Consider the following 19,095-nt stretch of genomic DNA (forward strand, 5'->3'; position numbering starts at 1 on the left):
TTCAACATCTATAATTTAATTAGAGGCAGCAAAACATTTTATCCAATGAGACATGATCCATCCATAAATATTTCCTTTATGTTTACCATCTAATAATACAAATATGATGACAAATATCCATTAAGAATGCTAGTTTATGGCCCATAATTGGTACTATGGGCTTCAATTTAACCATAACGGGATTTCTTCTTAATTACGGGGTTTTAATAAAACTATTCAGTAAAATCGTATTTAAGTATGGAAGGAAAGGCGTAAATTAGGAAATCAGAGTACAAACAAAATACAATAGTTAAGGGTGTTTCTTCTTTTTAAATCACATATAACCTATCAAAAAAAATGCTTCATAAAATGTAAAAAATCATGTTTCCTTTTGTTTTATATTGTATGTGCAGTAACGAATGTATAGTATATCAAATATACTGTACTCTATTGACTCAGCAATGACACTGGGTCTTATAGGGTCAGTTACATGGAAAGTGACATTTTTTAACCATGTTCCAATGTGGATTTCTCACCCTAAACACTCCTGAATAATTATGTTCTTTCATTGATGTATTTCTAAGCATTCATTGCTTATTCTGCACTCTTACACTGACATCGCTCGTGCAGATGATAACGGCTTGAAGTGCATTTATGACGACAGAAGTAAGACAGGAGCAATTAGCACCTCCCCAACACCTCCTCCGACTGCATGTGCAACAGAAAATACACGCCGACCCTATCCACATCTTGTAGTTTGGTTTTGGTTCCGAAGGTGAGGAGGAGAGATTTTGCACCGAGTCGGTCAAGTAAACAGTAATGTTTTATTTCTGAGCTACAACATTTTACTCTAGAAAATGCTGAAGTGGCCAAAATATGTGTTTGGGAGCAGAGCCGAACAATGGACATCAGTCTTAAATAATTCGGGCAAAGCTATTGTTATGAATACTGGATTCCCAAGGGGACTGATTTGATAAGAGCGCACGTTAGTGAGAGTGGTATATTGACGACCATTTGCATTTTAAAGTCAGTAAAACACCTGTTCTCTGCCTCGTTCTTCACGCTGTTGGAATGGTTTCCATCTGCCATGAGCCACGTGAAGATAAGCGGTCAAAATGATGGATGGACGCATCTTTCGGCATTGAACACGTCATGATGGGGGCCAGGCAGCTTCATGGTAAGGTGCGGTCTCTGCAAACAAGGAGTTTTACTTCCTGATTAGAAATGTCAGTACCATAAAACTCATATTTATTAAGAAATGTAATCACCAATGTGCCAAATGTAATTTATACAGATTACACTGTGGATAGTATTTAAATATCATGTTACGGCTCTTGTAAAGAGGGCTAGAAATGTAATTTAAATTTCAAAAGATAATTTTAATATTATAATAACGTTTAAAGTTAACGTTTCAAGTTCCTGACTTGGACCAAATCATGTATCATTTTCACAGAAGTGCAAGTTTACAATTTGTTGGGGGTTAGGCACTAAAAGGCACTACCATAGTGCAGTCTGCTCTGTAACTGCAGTATTACAGCAGTGCATTTCCTTTACATTAGTTCATCATTTCTTTATCTCCATTCATAATGCTTATTTATTTTAGAGACTCCCCCTCCTCTCTTCTAGGCACCCTCATGGTTGGAAAAACACTTAAAAGGGTTTTTGGACCATTCGGACTTAATATCCTTACGGCACAGCTATAAAATGTTCTTTCCTTCACCGAAAAAAAAAGTACTATCTCGACTGGATTTTGAGTGACGTGCAGACTAAAACGGCTCTTGTTTTCTTTCTAACGCTCAAGCCACAAAATACTTCCGTGGAACATTTCAAGAGAGGATTTAGGAGGAGGAGGGTTGATGGATGAAGAAATATAAAGTTAAAAAAAAAAAGTACAGAAACTTGTGACACATACTGGGAAGACTGTATAGAAAGTCTGGTAAAATGCCAGATTTTTGTGTTAGAAAAATGTTGCCAAGATAAATCATTCCAAAACTTATTGAGATTATTGTGATTTACATTAAGATTTTAGGAAAAACCTACATAAATGTACTGTGGTAATCAGTGGTACTTTACGTGATCGCAAGTGTAGGTTGACTCTCATTTAGCAAGTGTTTAAATATGATTGGTTGATTCTGAACACAAGTACAACCAAGAAAAGTGCGCACGCTTGGGCAACTATGTCAGATTTTTTTTTTCAATGTATATAGGTTAGGTTATATTAAATAGCAAAAAAGTGATCACTTTTTATATCACAAAAACTTGGAATTCAAAGTGGGGTGTGTAGACTTTTTATATCCATCGGTTGTGTATAGTCTGAAATGAACTTCTACTCTTGACTTTTCTTCCTTACGTGGGACTGCCAAAGCAAATTAGCTGCAAAGATATAATCTGGCACACGGCACATCCTCTCTTGGGCTCAGTGTTTTGGTGCCTGACAAATAAACAAATAAACAAACATTTTAAAAAAGACAACAGAATGGCGGTTTTGAGCAATTAGAAGGAGAGAAAAAAGCGACAGCGAGAGAGTCGAATTCTGGAACGGGAGCAACGCGGTTGGAAGCAGGAGCGGGGAGTCGGGCTTGGCAGGGTTTTAGTGGAGAGGAGTGTGGTGGTTCTGAAGTCCTCCAGCGCGAGGAGGCGCCAGCGTGTCCGGCGGGGGCCCGGACCATGAGCGGCCTCAACCCCCCTGAGCCACGGCCACAAATTCCCCCCCCCATCCAGCCCCCTTCCACCACCAGCATCAGGTCCTGCCACTCGCCCCTCCAACCCCTGAAGCCACTAGCAGCCTGCGCTTCACTATGTTTATTTAATATTCGCAAGAAATTGAAATATCTCTTGCGGCTTTACACACGCACACACAATTACATGCCACTCACCAGCATATACGCACACACGCGCACACACTGACACACATCACCGCCCCGCATATATAAATAAATAAGGTTGAGTAATAACGTTCTCTTGATCTGTGGCCAAGAACCGAATGGGAGAAAATCATTTTCAAATGGAGGGAGGAGTGACACGTCTGACACTGTGTGTTGCCTCAGCAAGCGTTACTTCTCCTTCGATAGAATATTCCCTGGCACGCAACCTGCTGAAATTGAGGTTTTCCTGCCCCCCGCCCCCACCCTTTTGCTGTTTCATAGAAAGAACATAGACACGGATTTGAAAGCTCATTTGATAGCAGTATTCCACCGTCAATAATAGAGTGGAAATGAATAGAATAATAAGGTAATCGTAAAAATGGTGAAACAGGACCATATTTGGGTGAAGTATTACTTTCAAAACAGCATGGTTGGCAAAAAATGGAGGAATTGCTATTTAATGCCAGCCTGCCGAGCTTTGTGACACAAATACCAATTACCACCTTTTGTGAGGGATTCATCTCAACTGTTTGAAAGCGCTCACAATTGAGACATTTGAGAAAAGGGCAAAGGCAGATTAATAAGTAGCTCTACACATACAGTATGTGCTATTATGGCGCTCTCAGTGGGGAAAAGGCTTATGTTAAAAATGATTACATCTCATGTGTAATGGCCATCATTTATGCACACGAGCAGAAGCGTGACATTGAAGTGGACATGATGCACATATAAGATTTGATTGAACTTTGTTGTCATTAGAGTGAAACATGAATTAGTTGCAGATGCAGCAATTCAATATGGCTAGTGGGGATGTTGTAGTGTTGATAATAATAATGATGCTACTGTGTGCTTTACCCGATGTAAAGTTTAAACCTATTACAGGCTTTAGACAAATTGAACCAAAAATACAGTGAACGACTCAGGTTTAAAATTTGGGTGCAAAAAAAATTGGATTGACAGCAAAACTGTTTAAGGACAACAGTTTTTTCGGTAGAATTTTAAGTTTTGATTAGGAGGAACTGATGTCCCGGTTTAACCGTGACAGTCATGGTTATGAGACATATATTTCTTAAGCCTCGTTTGGGCCTGTGCGTTTCAATTGCACAGTTCTGAAAATAAACCAATTCAAGTTTGCATCAAATGGAAACGAGGCCTACTTCCTGCTTCCGTGTCTAATGTAGTCTACCTGAAAGCGAACTGAACGTTTCTGATGACACGTTTCTGTTTAAGGTATAATGAATGAATAAGGTTTTACAAAAACAAAAACAAAAAAAAACCTGACAATGGCGAAAAGAATATAAAATGATTTAAAATAAAGGCACACTGGATGTTGCCTGGTGACACTGATATTTTTGTCTTTAAAAATGCAGCGCAGAAGTGATTCGTCTCGCTCCAATATAGTGGTCCCCATTTAGACCATAGTAAGCTTATGTGCTTATTTTATCTGAATCCTTTAAACGCCAAAGTGGCAATATCACACCAAGCTACTTTTACAATATCGCAAACCATTTTCAGGATACAACATTGTGAAATACTGATACAAAAAAACTCAATAATTCATTTAAAAAACTCTGGCGCCTAAAGGGTTAAGGTGTGTAGAGTGTTTGACTGCTTGGTAAATCAAGCATATAAAGTGCTAAATGAATAAAACCTTCCTCTAAATGCTTGCAAGAGAACGTGCGCACTTCCCCGTTGCGAGTGCGATCATTAACAAAGCAATTTATTCAGACGCAAATCCCTTAAACAGCCTTTGGTTTGGGGGGGTTGCACCCACCCCCTACCCTCCACGCACACTTCCCACCTCCTCACCCCCCATACAGCCACCAACCACCGCCGCTGCCAAAAATAATACGGGAGCGCCACTCGAACCCCGAGCCTCGCCACAAGCGCAGCTAGGCCGCAAGAGAGGGATCAAAACACACACAAAAAAGGAAACGCATCATATTGAGGAAAGGGGAGGGGTGGGGGGGTATCTGTTGATGATTTTGGCAACAAAAGGAAGCAGACGTACTTTTGCAGCAACCCGAGGCGAGCTGGAGGAAAAGTGTGTTTGTGGACGCGCGCGTGCATTTTGGAATGAGGCATAACGTAACAGCGAGACGAGCATTTATTCCTGATCTCATTCAGTGGACGATCTAACCGCCGACCCAGTAAAAACATAAACGGGCCAGCAAATTAAGCCTCGGCGAAACATGAGCGTACAAGGCGAACGATTAGCAAAAAGGATAAATAACGAGCGGTTTGACTCCCGTAAGGGCTGCTGCTTTTCATGGCTGGTTCGCTTTGGTGTTGCGCTTGGCAGAGCGCGTGTGGCGCGCCGACGCCGACGGATAAAGCCGTCAGAAAGCCCGGTGCTGCGACGGTGTCGCGGGATTAATTTGCCTCAACCGCAGGAGTAAAGACGGAAAAGCGGAAAAAATTCAGCAGAGATATTTCATGGAAATGCTGCTACAACAGTTGGGCCGGGGCCGGCAAACTTGTGGGAATTTTTGTGGGGGACCTCGACACTGACAAACATCCAAAGTACTAAAATCGAAAGGGGAAAATAATACAGCACTTGAAGATTTGTGTATATAATCAATAAATCAAATCCTGCTTGCTCGAATTACAAGAAACTACATTTTAACAACACAAATAGCTTCAAATCCACAATTTAGTATACAAACCATTCTCGCTGACACACGGACAGAGATGATGATTTGGCTCGCATTGTGAGTGTTGATGGTTGTTTTTCTGTATGCCCTGCGATTGATTGGTTGGCAACCAGTCAATCTTGTCCCCCGCCTACTTCCCGAAGACAGCTGGGATAGCCTCCAGTAAGCCAGCAACGCTAGTGAGGACAAGTGGCGATAGAAAATGGATGAAAGGATGGATGTTTCAGCTGGTTCATTTTTTTTAATGCGATACAGTACATCCACAAAGTGGATATGCACTACTGCATATGATTTTAAGTATGATACATTTGAATTGAATGATTGTTGAAGTACATTTTTTCTGTATTAAGCACAGGATTAACCTTCAAACTGTGCTATGTTCCAGTACCTTGCAATTACAATTTTTTCCTTGTTTTCTATAAAACACTTACAGTAGATACACTATGCTCCTATATTATAATGTTGGTCATTATGGTGGTACCTGGAGAGCCAAAGGTTTTTTCGTTTGTTTGTTTGTGTTTTGTGAGGTGGTACTTTAACTTGGTGTCAATCTTTTGAGTGCAATTGAAGAGTCTTCACAACTCACCGCTCAATTTACATCTGCATATGTGCTTTTTGGAAGGAAGAGGACAGAGTGAACCGAGAAAACACGGTTAGAACATGCAAACTCGTCATGCTTGCCATTCAATTCAGCCAAAAAGCTTCCTAAGGATGTATGATGACAAAGTGTCGCCCTCTGCTGGGTCATTGCGAACCATGCACGAACCCATTTATTTTTACGATCAGATTAATATTTTTTGTAACGTAGTTATTTTACCGTACTCAAATTTACCTCCAGCATTATCTTCGTTTAGATGCCCCATGAGGAACCTGTATTTCTGTGGTTAGCTTTTTATTTAACGTCATCTTCAAACATAGTTTTTATACTCATTAAGGCACTTATTACTTCAATGAGCAGCCTGTTCCTTACAGAAACTGTGCTTTTTATTCCAAATTATCGTCGATATTACTAAAAAAAAATACGTGTAGTATTGTGAGCTGTCTGCCGTCATCAAAAGGGTTCGAGTGTTTTACTTTAACGCCCGTTTTAGCTGCACCTTGATTCGATAACGTCCCGTGTCCGCCAAATAAATGGTGTGTCTTGGTGACTAAAACAAACAACCACAATCCAACCAATCAGAACTCAGGAAGAGGCCGCTTCGGCCTACGTCATATTTGTGCTGCCACGCTACTTGAAGAGGGACGCGGATAGCATCCCTATATGTTTCGCGGGAGAATCCGGCTCATGAAAGGCAGCTTTTGTTTTGGTGGGGGGGGACTTACCATCTGAATCCTACCGGCTGTCCGTCTGAAATAGGGAATGAACGACGAGACAGCCTCGGACAGCTGGAACAGAATCTCCGGGTGCTCCAGGTGAAACGAAATTCTGGCTAGGGCATCCAAGCAATTGGAGACAGCATTAGCCTTAAATTGCACATCATATGTAATCAATTATTGTATATTTGGTCATTTATTCTTTTATAATGTATTTGTTTGTTATCGCGTGCTTATTGTTGTAATTGGCAGAGCTGTAAAATTACAATGGATATTGATAAGAATTAAAATTCTATATCATTGGCTAAAAGTAGGCATTGCGTCCAATCTACTAGAATTTACCTTCTTACATTCACGCATTTTTTCTGGCCTCCTGAGGTCATCTCTTCCTCTTCGACGATCAATCTTCATCCTTGCATCATCACTTCCATCCTTCATTTGCTATTCCTCTTTGCTTCCCACGCCTACTTTTCGGCCTCTTTTCCTCTTCGGGCTTACGTTTTCTATTTTTTAACTGCACAACCCCTTTTTATGTATTTGGATTTACTCTTTCCTCTCCTGCCTTCAGTCTTTCAGACCTGTTAGTTATGCATCCAAATGTACTTTATTCCACTCTTATTTTGGTCACACACACACATTTTCTGGCTTCTTTCCTTAACTCCCTACATGATCCTTTCATCTAACGGACCCACTTTTCAACCTCCATTGTGGAAACATGCTTCTACCTTTCTACTTTAGTTCTTTTCTTCTCAGCCCTGTTTCTTTCTTCTTTCAGCCTTGACCTTTCACTCTTCCTTCTGACCAGGTGTAGAGAACTTCAGTTCCCCGAGAGTTGTACCCAGACAGTTTTCTTTGTCTCTGTCTCCAATCACACCTGATTCAAATGATTAGGGTCTTTATCGGGACTCCACAGAGCTTATTGAAGAACTCATTTGAATCAGGTGTGATGGAGAGGGAGGCATATAAAACAGGCAAGTTACAGCTCTCGAAGAAATGGATTTCCCTACTCTTCCTCAACCCCATTTTTCCTTTTGCATCCTTTCATTTCTTCATCCTTCTGCCAGTACCTGTTCGCTGTTGCTTTAGAATCCAATTTGTTTTTAAGACACCTGTAAAAAGAATAAATAGATTTAAAAAAATGCTACTTCTAACCCACCCTAATAGCATCTTTTGTTTCTCCCCAGTATTGAGCAAATGCTGGCTGTGAATCCCGGAAAAACACCGATTAGTCTACTGCAGGAATATGGAACGCGGTTAGGCAAGACCCCGGTGTATGACCTGCTAAAGGCCGAGGGACAGGCCCACCAGCCCAACTTCACATTCCGTGTCTCCGTGGGAGAGATCAACTGCACAGGCCAGGGTCCCAGCAAGAAGGCAGCCAAGCACAAAGCGGCCGAGGCGGCGCTGAAGATGCTCAGGGGGGGCCTGGCAGGTCCCTTAGATTTTGATATTGAAGGAGAATCGTTTATTGGGCTTGAATTCCCTGCAGATGAAGAGAGGTCAGTCGCAATGTAAAACGGGACAATTTCAAATTCCCAAACATTTTTTTTTTATTCTCGTTTCAAAAGTAACACTGGGCACTGACCTTTTTTTTTTAATTGTCGCTGGAAAGACTGTAAACATTGCATAAAGTAGCTTCTAAATCGGTATAGAAAATGGATGGATATTTCACACCGCTTGTTGCATGCAAATGAAATGTCTGGTTCTGGCATTGCAGTGCTGTGTGCAGCTCCCCTTGTGAGATGAAGACTTTAGGCACTTCACAGCAATCAGAATGTAACCCTGTTGGTGCTCTGCAGGTTTGTTCATTTTTCTGGATTAACGTAAGATCGTTCCGTTTCAACTTTTGTGCAATTATGTTTTTACCGTCCATAGCCGTTTTTATTTTTATTATTGTGCTCGTTTGCCAGGAACTGGTGGTCCAGAAAGGATGGCGTCTACCAGAGTACACAGTGACACAAGAGTCTGGTCCAGCTCATCGAAAGGAATTCACCATGACCTGCAGAGTGGAGAAATTTATGGAAATTGGTACAAAGAGCAAATGTGACGCTGCATTAGGCCATTAGGATCTCTTTAAATGAAGTGCCTGTCAGCGGTCATCAAGCGATTAAAATGTGTGTCATTTTCTGATTCAGGAAGTGGTACATCCAAGAAGCTGGCCAAAAGAAATGCAGCAGCCAAAATGCTCGCGAGGATACATGATGTCCCGGTGGATTTGAGGCCCAACAATGACGGCGACGCAGAAGACGACACATTCAACACAGTGAGAGACTTCCGCGTTTCATTCTCAAAAAGCATGCACATCACATATGGGGTGTACAATGTTTTGTCATGCTCAGTTATCACTGCACTTAGTGTTTATCTCGACAGTTTTGTGTTTTTTATACAATTATTCCCTGGCTATTATTATACTTGGCTTAAGCAAATATTTCACAAGGCTTCCATCATTGGAAAAAAAGATTGAGAACCACTGCCATGACTAATGTCTATGTTGGCGTTACATTTATTAGAGATTTGGAAGAAAAGGTTATGCTATTATCTTTTCTATCAAACAGCATACGGGTAGCAGGGCGGAGTCAGGAAAGAGTAAAGGCTACAGCTGCACATGGGATGCGCTGAGGAACTCGGCCGGCGAGAAGATTCTGCAGCTGCGCAGTCATCCCCTGGGCATGCCTGATGACTCCAACTTCTGCTCGCTGCTCGAAGATCTGTCGGCTGAGCAAAGCTTTGAAGTCAGCTACCTGGATCTAGGTAATCCTCTCCTAGATGTGCTTTAACATGCTCGACTGTTGTACGGGTGGAATAAGAACCACTGACACCTTAAAATGGGGAGGGGGGACTTTAAGCCCTAGTGAGTAGTATTTAGTTATTAATTTTAAAAATCCAATTCATTTTCTATAACGCTTGTTCTCAGTCTGAATTAAGATGAATTCTCAAAAATGTTTTGTTTGTTAAAAGATCCTTCCTTATCTTTGGTTTCAGAGGGCCGAAGCCTGAGTGGCAAGTGCCAATGTCTGGTGGAGCTGTCCACGCAACCAATCACAGTGTGCCACGGCTTCGCCATGAATGTAGAGGATGCTCGTGCCAACGCCGCCCACAACGCTCTGCAGTACCTCAAAATCATGGCAGGGGCAAAGTGACGGTCATGGTGGATGACAACCCATAATACCTCTCTTTTATTTATTTTTAACAAAAGAAGACTGAAAAAAAATGTCTCTTTCCTCTCTAAAATGCCAGCAATGATGATTTACTCCATCCCAAACGTTCATTTTCTCTCATTTATTACATACGTGACAAAAAAATGACATAGTCTATTCAGCAGGAGCTGTTAAGGATTCTGACATCCTAATGAAGTCAAGGAGATGACACACACAACAAAAACACCGCTGAAACAAAAGTTTAGCCATTTTAACGAGGTGTAAAAAAAAAAAAAAAACGTTTTCTTTTGCTGTTTTGATGTAAGATGTTCAGCTGCTAGTCAGCTTTTTCAAAAAGGGTCTAGGGTCAATAGCCATGTTATAAACATCAGAATCCTAACTTTACAAATGACAACAATGTGAATTTTGGAATATTTCTAATACGCTAATTCAGATGCACAACCTGTTGCCAAATTACCTCAGCATTCGACTCATGTTGGAAAGAAGATCATTTTTAATATAGTCTTCAACAGATTGTATTCCATATTCAGATCTGCACCAGAGTCAGCTGAGATAGGCTCCAGCATGACCGTGACCCCAGTGTGAATAAGAAAATGGATGGATATGTGGATGGACTTCCAGCATTTTGTGTGAGGCTGCACTTGTGTGTTATGCTTTGTGTACAGGCATGTGGACCCCTGTAGATGAATCCTTCTGATGTGGTGATCTTTAATACTAAAAAGAATGTAATCACCCATTTTTAATACTTTGTAAAAACATTAAAGTAATTCATGTGTTGTAAAGCTGACTGGATTCATTAGCACTTAAATATTTTATAACATGTTTACAAAAATGGGAAATATTTGCAAATTTAAATTATTTGGGAAATTTCATGTTTTTTTTGCTCCTGCAAAATTAGAACTGTGTATAGCATAAATGAAAAAAATTGATTTTTTTGCGTTTAAAAATTATGTAAAAACTGATCGGAAACCTTCGTTTACTATTTGAATTTAAATTGTTTTAAAACATTTTGAAATAATTTCTCATTCTGCAAACTGATCAAATAAATAATTGAGCATAAAATGGTAATCGTGAATAAGTAACGTCTTCAAATACTTGACCCAAGTTTTTATACATGAAAATTGTTATAACGGATTTATATACTGTTGCATTATTTTGAAAATTCTACAAAGTTGTTTTTTTTTTTAATTTTTTAAAATGTGTACTACTGGATCAATTGTTTAAGAAACTGCACAATAATTTCATATCAGAGTCACCTGTCAATTAGAGTCAGATGCATTTTTGCTGTTGTTTTTCATCTCAAATGGCCTCATTAGAGTGAAGCCATCACGGAGAAGCAAAAGTGTCTTCAACAGCGAATCTGCTGCTGCTTGACTGTATAATGTCACCTACAGTGTACAGACAAGGACACACGTCGTCAATATATAGAACATCACCTTTTGCAAGGATGAAATTGTGAATAATGCTGCACTTAAAATGAACTGGTGACTAGACATTACAAATTGTACCTTTATGTTGCTTCGTTGTCTTTTCCTCCTCCTCTGCAATCTGCATCTGTTGGCAACAAATGGATCACGTCAATATACAGTGGAACGATTGAACTGGATCGATCTTCACGATCCATTCACACTGATGGTCCACTTAGTCTTCACCGAAACCAACATGCATTCAGTATGTAATATGGAAGCAATTGGAGCACGCAATAAAACTTTAAAGATCCACAAACCTCTGAAGCAAAGGACATTTCTTTATCACGATTTCTGAAGTTGACGCGTTTTGAAGGGAGGACATTTGAAATTGAATGTTGACAGACATCCAAGGATACTGTGGGGATCTGGACCGGAAGTCGCCTGGCTTTGGACTCTGAGGCAGTTGACTCGTTTTGACTTCCGTGCCATGACTTTTCTTTGCCTTCCATCTTTAAAAAGGTGTGATGTAAGAAATTGGCCTGTTGAACACACTCTGGTTGCCTTTGATCCGCTATTGAGACGCTATCATTTCGCTTGATGGGCGTTTCAATCACCAATTGTGTTGCCACACAGTCTTCTTGCACTATTTTATTAGTCTCAGTCTGCACCTGCCGGGATAATGGATCATCTACGTCAGGCAGGTTGAACTTTGTCCTGGGTGAGACGTAGAGGCACATTTTGGAGACGGTGTCCTTCAGCCTCTCAACGGGAGAACGCGGCTCACTCCTCACGCTGTTCCTCAGGTCATTACTTGTGATCTCAGTGGCCGACAACACGGCGGAAGTGAATTGCGGCGCTCCGAGTTTGCGCAGTGGGGTGCGGGACACATGCGAGTACAGTGAGCAGAACGTGTTGGCCATCGCAGTCAGCGCTTGGACTTGTCTGAAACGGCCTGAAGGAAAGACGGCAAGGACAAGTGTCACCATCTCAATCATGCATAGAAGTGAATACCCATAAAAAGATGTGATTAAATTGAATTGGTGGGACTTCCAAGATTTTATTTCAAAACTTCTTACAGCCTTGGAAATCATGGAAAAATGCATTTACTAACTTTAAACATGAAGTCAAGTCAAAAGCTGTCTTTGCTATAATTTGCAATATGCACAAGATATTGTGATTGATATTGCATTCACGGAATGTGAATTGAGCAGCAAAATCCGCCTGTTTCCATCCATCCGAGCAGAGGAGGTTTGGGGGCATTTTACCATTTGCTGTTGCGTGAACTGGCTCAGTGGAACGGTGGTTAGCATGTTCGCCTCACAGTTCAGGGACCTAAGTTCAAATCCACCTCTCTCAGTGTGATTCATGAGTGTGAGAGAATGTTGAAATGTTTGATTACATGTATGTTTACAAATATTTTGTATTATGTGCATTCTACACTATATGATCTGTGCATGTTTAATATTTATGATAAGCATTTCTTGAGTTGTAGTTGTTTTTTTTATAATTACTTGTATGTTTGTATGTATGTACATGCATGTCTGTACATATCTTACTTTGCTGAAATACACTTATTCTAGGTTGTATGTAGGTTCGGGTCCTCATTAAACACGATGAACGAGGGATCACTGAACTGTCTCCCCGATGTCTTACTTGCTATAGACAGGCTAAGATCCTCTTCACGTATCCGTCGGACCTGCGACTCCAGGAAGAGGCGGAGGTTAATACCCCGAGCTTGAGAGGGGAAGGAGAGGAAGCGTGGGGGAATGCGCACAGTGAGCTGCGGGTCCTCGCAGCCAAATCCCAACTGCTGAAGGACTTCCTCAGCATCCTCTAAACGGGACTGGAGCACCTCTGGAACACTGATGTGAGAGAAAGGAGGGTCGCTATTAACATATCGGATCAAATCACGCTCAAAGGTTTACTAACAGGGCACAACATCAGGTACAAGACTAGTCCCTTAAATATTTATTAATCTAACATTACATTATTTTTTGTAGCTGTACTTTTGTTTATGACTACAACAGCCATGATAGTACACATATTGTTAAAATGAGCATAAATAATTTATATTCATACACTAAGATTTGCATGTCTTTTGTCATATAAATATTTCTGAAGTTTGAAAGTGCATGCAAAACCCATCCAAATAAATCTAAATACAAATTAACAACAAATAAAATAATAATTACTTGCTGTTGACATGATGATGCCTTTTGTTGCTGGGAGGTTGCATTGCAAGTCTTCAGAGTTGACGCGAATCAGGATCAAAGAAAAAGACACATGAGTGCAAACAACTATCTTAAAGTGATGACGAGGACTGATTTTAGTTCAATGAGAAATTTCTTCAAAGTACAATGGCAACAGAGTTAAAAACAACAAGGCTGAATCGCTCACTCACCCCGCTTGGGATGTAGCATCACCACCGTTTAACGACACATCTGAAATGTAGTTTGGAATGCAAAAAAAAAAAAAAAAAAGGAAGGAATGTCAATGTGCATCTGTAAGATAAGTGTTCCAAGCATGGAAGTAAATTGATGGGTTGCATTAAGAAGGACATCCTGTGTAAAAACGGTGCCACACATATCATACGTTTGCCTTGCTGTGGCAATTACTGGTAGGGGGAAGTTGCTCCTCCTAAGTTAATGGTGGTAATAAAATCATAAGAATAATTTTAAAAATCAGCTTTTTTAAGATGCTGTCATTACAAAACATTTTCTTTGAAAAGTTAAAAAAACAAAACAACATGGTAATTCGAGGGGCTGTTAATGGGTGTATGCAAAAACCTAAAAACGTGACTTGAGAAAACTGGTCTATTAAGCAACCAAGTCACTGAAAATGTTTCCTTGGCACCAAAATGCCACTAGAGGACGCTAAAGCAATACTATTGTTTGGCGTTTGACTTTTTTTTTAAGACCAAATTTATACTTAGCTCGGACACAGAACATTATTCCACAAAATGATGACATTAAATGAAAATGAACATAACTTGACTTATTAAGACAAAGAAAATGTTTATGCTACGCAAAATAATGAGCATTATTGGATCTCACTGGATTGTGTCCAGGCTGATGCAAGTTTCTGTACATACCCAAACTCATGACGTTGTTATGCAAGCAGGCTCCCAACCTGCAACACGCATCCACAACTCGGGTTATTCCCGTGATGCATACACACAAATTTGGTTAGAATTGCGCAATGTTTCTAATGAGGAAATGGCTGCATCTGCCTTGAAACATAACCTCATCAGATCTACTTTTAAATAAGTCACACACTTCCTTGTGTAGATTGCCATCGCTTTCTACAACTTTTGACTACTTTAACTCTTCCTCAGGTTGAAATGCTAATGTAACTTGTTTATGTGTTGAAAGGCATCACATAGGGTCAGTGTATAGGCCTCCGGCCTGTAGTTAGGCAACAGGATGACGAATTTTAGGAGGAGGAATATTTCTGGAAAACCTCCAGAAACATCCATGGCTGAGTGCGTTTAGAAGTTTCGTTTAATATCTAATTTCGTCTAATATCTGTGTATGATACACAGAAGAAAGTAGACTGTACATCCACTTAAAATGTAGACTATACTTTTACTTTTAAAAGGTATTTAGCTCCAGATGATTTTATTACATGACAAAATAAAATTGAGTACATTCAACACCATTTATTTTCTGTGTAAAAGCTTGATATTCTTTCTGCCGAGTCTCCGTATGTTGTACTCATTTTTTATGCTCAGTTGTGACTTTTCTGAACCTTTCCGTTTCTAACCCTGCGAACATTCTCATTGTTATCCCAATACATTGATTTCAGCTGATCAAGACCACTTGAACACCAAAAATGAGTTACATTACATATTTTAAGAGGTCTTTATATGTAACTAAATTACAGCTGTTTTCCACTGCACCATTCTGGAACATTTGACCACAGAGACTTTATGTAGCTTTCTTTAGGTTTGATACTTGGAGATTTTGGAGTCATATAACAGGTGAATCAAAAAGAAATGACTCACCCACACTTCTGCAACACGAACTCAGTTTTTCCGGCGTAGCATCCTTTAGAAAAAAACACACAAATTACAGTTACTTAGGGCAATAACTTTTAACTGCATGCTCTATCCTTCTGACTGACCATCCGCAAAGACATCATCGTTCGATAGAGATTCCGAGAGGAAACCGCAAAGTGATCCCGCTTCTTCCAGGTTGGACCACTGTTGACCTCGACTGGCCCACATTCGCCTCCTGGCAGTGGAGGATGACATTTCCATCACTGGAGGCAGGTCGGCTGAGGACAACTCTTAAAAACAGAACAGTGGCCAAAGAATATTTGAATATACGTTGCTTAATGCACATGGAGCATATTATGGACTTTGTACTTTGTAGAATATTTGGGAATACAAATAGAAAACACAAATGCTACTTTGAAATGCAACAGTGGTTATACTGTATGTCCAAGTGAACAAGACATAAAGAAACAGTCTGTTATTTATAGTCAATTGTTTAATAATCATGCAGATAGAATTCCAAAATAATTTACCTCTGTGGTCGACTATTTGCGTGGACTGCTCCAAATGACGAAGTTGCAGCAAACGACTGACTAGCCGACGACACACGTGATGCTCCACCGCTTGACAGAAAATACTGCATAATATTGTTAACTAATAGGGTGTGGTTTACAATTAAAAAAAAAACCCAGTAAGATGCTTTTCTATCTTTGGAACTTACTGCTATATGCTATTATAATGCTGTTTTCTTCTAGTATAGTTAACAGAGTCCTTTTACTGTTCATTTACATGCAATTAATGAAAATATAAAACAGTATTTAATGAAAAATAGTATGATGCTGTTGTAAATTTACCGGAATGTTCTCTTAAATCACAGTTATCTACAGTTCTTTTGAATTGACAGGACTAACTGTTTATGTACATATAGTGCTTGGCTATTTAACAGGACTTTATAACTATTACAAAAAAAGAGTAAGATACTGTTTTAAACTCACTGTGAATTCACTGAAATTTGTTACAGTAAAAAGTGGTTTATCTACTGTAAAATGACTGTTCACAAAGCTCCATTTTTTAAAATCTTTTTAGGTGAAAAGCAACATTACCTTACTTGTAGACAGGTTTTGGTTTAAGGCATATTTTCGCTTTATATTTCCTAGGAGGTCAAACTGAGCTCACCTGAAGGTTATTTGCAATCGTAGCTCAGCTAATGCATTGTATGCTCAGAACACTTCTGCGTTGCTGCGATTAAAAAAAAATAAATCCATTCTGGACTCTTATAACAGTTTACAAGTCACAGACTGAGTAGATGGAGTGACTGCAAGCATTTCCAACGAACACACTGTGTGGGACGCACACCGACACACATCCTGCAGAGATAACAAAGTCATGCAGAGCATCAGGAGCAGTTCACATTAACTATTACTCTAATAACATAAGAACAATAAATACGACTTACCTTACAACATACCTTAATACTCACCAGAGAAGCCAATTAATTTATTTAATATTAATATGTACATATCACTTCAGCTATGTTTTGCCAAATGAACTTTCGTCGCTTTAACCCAGGGGTTACTACCAAACTTTTTGGAGTCGGGGACCCCGTTTAGAAAGCACATTTTCCAAGGACCCCATTGCAAATGCATGCGGAAACAAACAAACAAACCAATAAACAAAAAAAATCCTTTAAGCCAGAAGTGGGCAATTCCAGCCCTTGAGGGCCGGTGTCCAGCATGTTTTCCAGTTTTCTCTCTCCAACATACCTGATATAAACCGTTAGCTCATCAAGAAGCTGTGCTGGAGCTTGAAAATAATTCTATTCATTTGAATCAGGTGTGTTAGAGAAAGAAAACTGGAAAACATGCAAGATAGAATTGCCCACACCTGCTTTAAGGCAAACATAAGTGCCCTTTTTACCCCAGCACCATATTCTATTTGACAACAAGTATATGTGTTACTTTTCAGCTATACTTAAGTTTAGCAAATAAAAATTACAAATTCCGTGCCCCCTGATGACAAACCGTGTCAATTTCCCCCAAGAAGGTTGCTGCCAAATATTTAGTCAAAAACAGCATTAGCTTTGCTGGCTTCATTGCCTCGTTAGCAAGCAATAGAAGACACAAAACACATTTTGACAAATGTAAAAATTAACAGCAGCCAGAGGAAACGCCAACAAACAAAGGCTAAGACAAACAAGACACAAATCTGTAACTTAAAAGATAAAATAAATCAGTTCCAAAACACCCAAATCATTTCACGGAGCCACTGCAGTCAGGCCGCGGACCTCGCTTTTTTTTTTTTTAAGTTGGAGAAGTAAATCAAAAGTTGTGCTTTAGTCAAATGTCTGGAGCAGCAAATTGTCTTGCCCGCCTTGATGGAATCGATAGTGTGGCAAGACGAAGAAACCACACATTGCTGTTCAAGTGTACGTCTTTACTCTTCGCATGCCATCACAAAACTGAGTGCTCAACATTGTCCAAATCATCAAAGACAAAGCCACAAAGTTCAAAGTATCATTCCATCATGCCTACTGGCTGAGTCATTTTTGAACATTTTCATTTCATTTTTACTTAAACATGTTGTGGAGAAAGAAAGGAACGTGTAATTTCTTGTATTATTTACGTAATTATTTATTATATGTTGTCATGTTTCTATTTTTTTAACTGAACGTGAACAAGAGTGTAAATAAAGCTGACTTGATTTGACTATTGCGCAATCATCGTCTCGCGATACTACTGTTCCGCGAAAGGGCAAAACATCTCGCCTCTACTTTTCGCTTGTTTGGATCCTAGCTTCCGCGGGTGACCGCGTGCAGTATAAAGGGCTTTGTTTATATGGATACATGTGCTGCTCCACCGACAGTCCCCTTGCGCGGCGGAATGATCCAAAAACCCTCCCACGACAGCCATTCCCTGCCCCCGGCGTGGCTCTGGCCTGTCCTCGCTCTTCAGCCATAGCCGCCCCCCGCCCGCCTCCGCGTTCTTTCCCAGCCCACGGGGCGCCACCAAGGGAGTGGTTAGCAGCCACGGAGGCAAGACTGAAAATAACCAGCCCGCCTTCAGTCGTCCACACCCGCCCAATTTCGTGTTTACATGCACTTTGTTTCTATCGTTCGCTGTCGAGCCGTGATAAGGTGATCAAGTAGGCGCGAGGGGAAAAATCGACATGTATTAAGTGTAAGAATAACATGGCGCCTTTAACGAGGCGGTAAAACAAGAAAACCCACGTCTGGCTTATTCAAGAGGCGCAACCTACATTCAGTGGAACCGCCCCTTTCTTGTGTACTGGCCAATTATATTAGCAGATTTATAGTTTTTACGGAAATCGCTCAAAAGGACGATTTCCATTGGTTCAAAAGGCAGTCGTTTGTAAAAGAGGTGCGCTTCTTTTCTATTGAACGTTTACAGAAAACGTTTCCACTGTATGTGTTCACCGCCTTGATAAAGCAATACAGTAATTAAAAAAAACTAGTCCTTAAGGCGTGAAACCATAGGCGTTGCAAAACTACAATTTGCCAAAGGAATAATGCCAACCGTACATCTTCAAGATGACAACAAACTTACCATGAAGTAATAACTAAATTGGGGCAGGCAGAGCAGAGGCGTCAAAAAAAAAAGAAAAAAAAAGAAAATGTGTCTTAGTAAACGGTGTTCATTTATGGAATCATTATGAAGCAGAATTGAGGAGGTGTGAATCCCTTGCTATGGTTAAAAAGAAGTAAAA

General features: G+C 40.1%; 2 protein-coding genes across 21 annotated transcripts in view; one reads left to right on the forward strand and one right to left on the reverse strand.

Moving 5' to 3' along the window:
* Positions 1-11,291, reverse strand: part of igsf8 (immunoglobulin superfamily, member 8) — a 55,846-nt gene extending 44,555 nt beyond the window's left edge. For 9 of the 19 annotated variants that reach the window (XM_088423989.1, XM_088423981.1, XM_088423986.1 and 6 more), the window contains exons 1-7: positions 8,397-11,291; positions 8,090-8,294; positions 7,154-7,920; positions 6,821-6,927; positions 5,510-5,673; positions 2,330-2,410; positions 1,019-1,170 (exon numbers count right to left, since the gene is read on the reverse strand). The gene's annotated coding sequence lies outside the window, so the exon portion shown is untranslated. The remainder of the gene's footprint in view (positions 1-1,018; positions 1,171-2,329; positions 2,411-5,509; positions 5,674-6,820; positions 6,928-7,153; positions 7,921-8,089; positions 8,295-8,396) is intronic. The other 10 variants (XM_088423979.1, XM_088423977.1, XM_088423992.1 and 7 more) reach the window with 10 other exon arrangements.
* tarbp2 (TAR (HIV) RNA binding protein 2) lies at positions 6,730-11,689 on the forward strand. 2 transcript variants are annotated; one of them, XM_088424001.1, is made up of 7 exons: positions 6,730-6,910; positions 7,996-8,310; positions 8,529-8,610; positions 8,722-8,839; positions 8,947-9,074; positions 9,367-9,562; positions 9,794-11,685. In XM_088424001.1, exons 1-7 carry the CDS (start codon positions 6,858-6,860, stop codon positions 9,949-9,951), a joined length of 1,050 nt encoding a protein of 349 aa, XP_088280127.1. In that variant the 5' UTR covers positions 6,730-6,857; the 3' UTR covers positions 9,952-11,685. The 2 variants fall into 2 exon arrangements, with proteins under 2 accessions (XP_088280127.1, XP_088280126.1); XM_088424000.1 differs by having other exon boundaries at positions 8,529-8,839; positions 9,794-11,689.
* The last annotated feature ends 7,406 nt before the right edge of the window (positions 11,690-19,095 follow it).

The sequence above is a fragment of the Hippichthys cyanospilos genome, chromosome 9 (assembly GCF_059441005.1).
Source record: "Hippichthys cyanospilos isolate Australia breed blue-spotted pipefish chromosome 9, RoL_Hcya_1.0, whole genome shotgun sequence".
NCBI lineage: Eukaryota > Metazoa > Chordata > Actinopteri > Syngnathiformes > Syngnathidae > Hippichthys > Hippichthys cyanospilos.

Bases quoted from the DNA above. Each gene is read 5' to 3' on its own strand.
- tarbp2 (XM_088424000.1), top strand. From the start codon at position 6,858: ATGAACGACGAGACAGCCTCGGACAGCTGGAACAGAATCTCCGGGTGC. The intron at 6,911-7,995 runs GTGAAACGAAAT...GTTTCTCCCCAG, and splicing joins AGAATCTCCGGGTGCTCCAG to TATTGAGCAAATGCTGGCTG. The intron at 8,840-8,946 runs GTACAAAGAGCA...TTTCTGATTCAG, and splicing joins GGAGAAATTTATGGAAATTG to GAAGTGGTACATCCAAGAAG.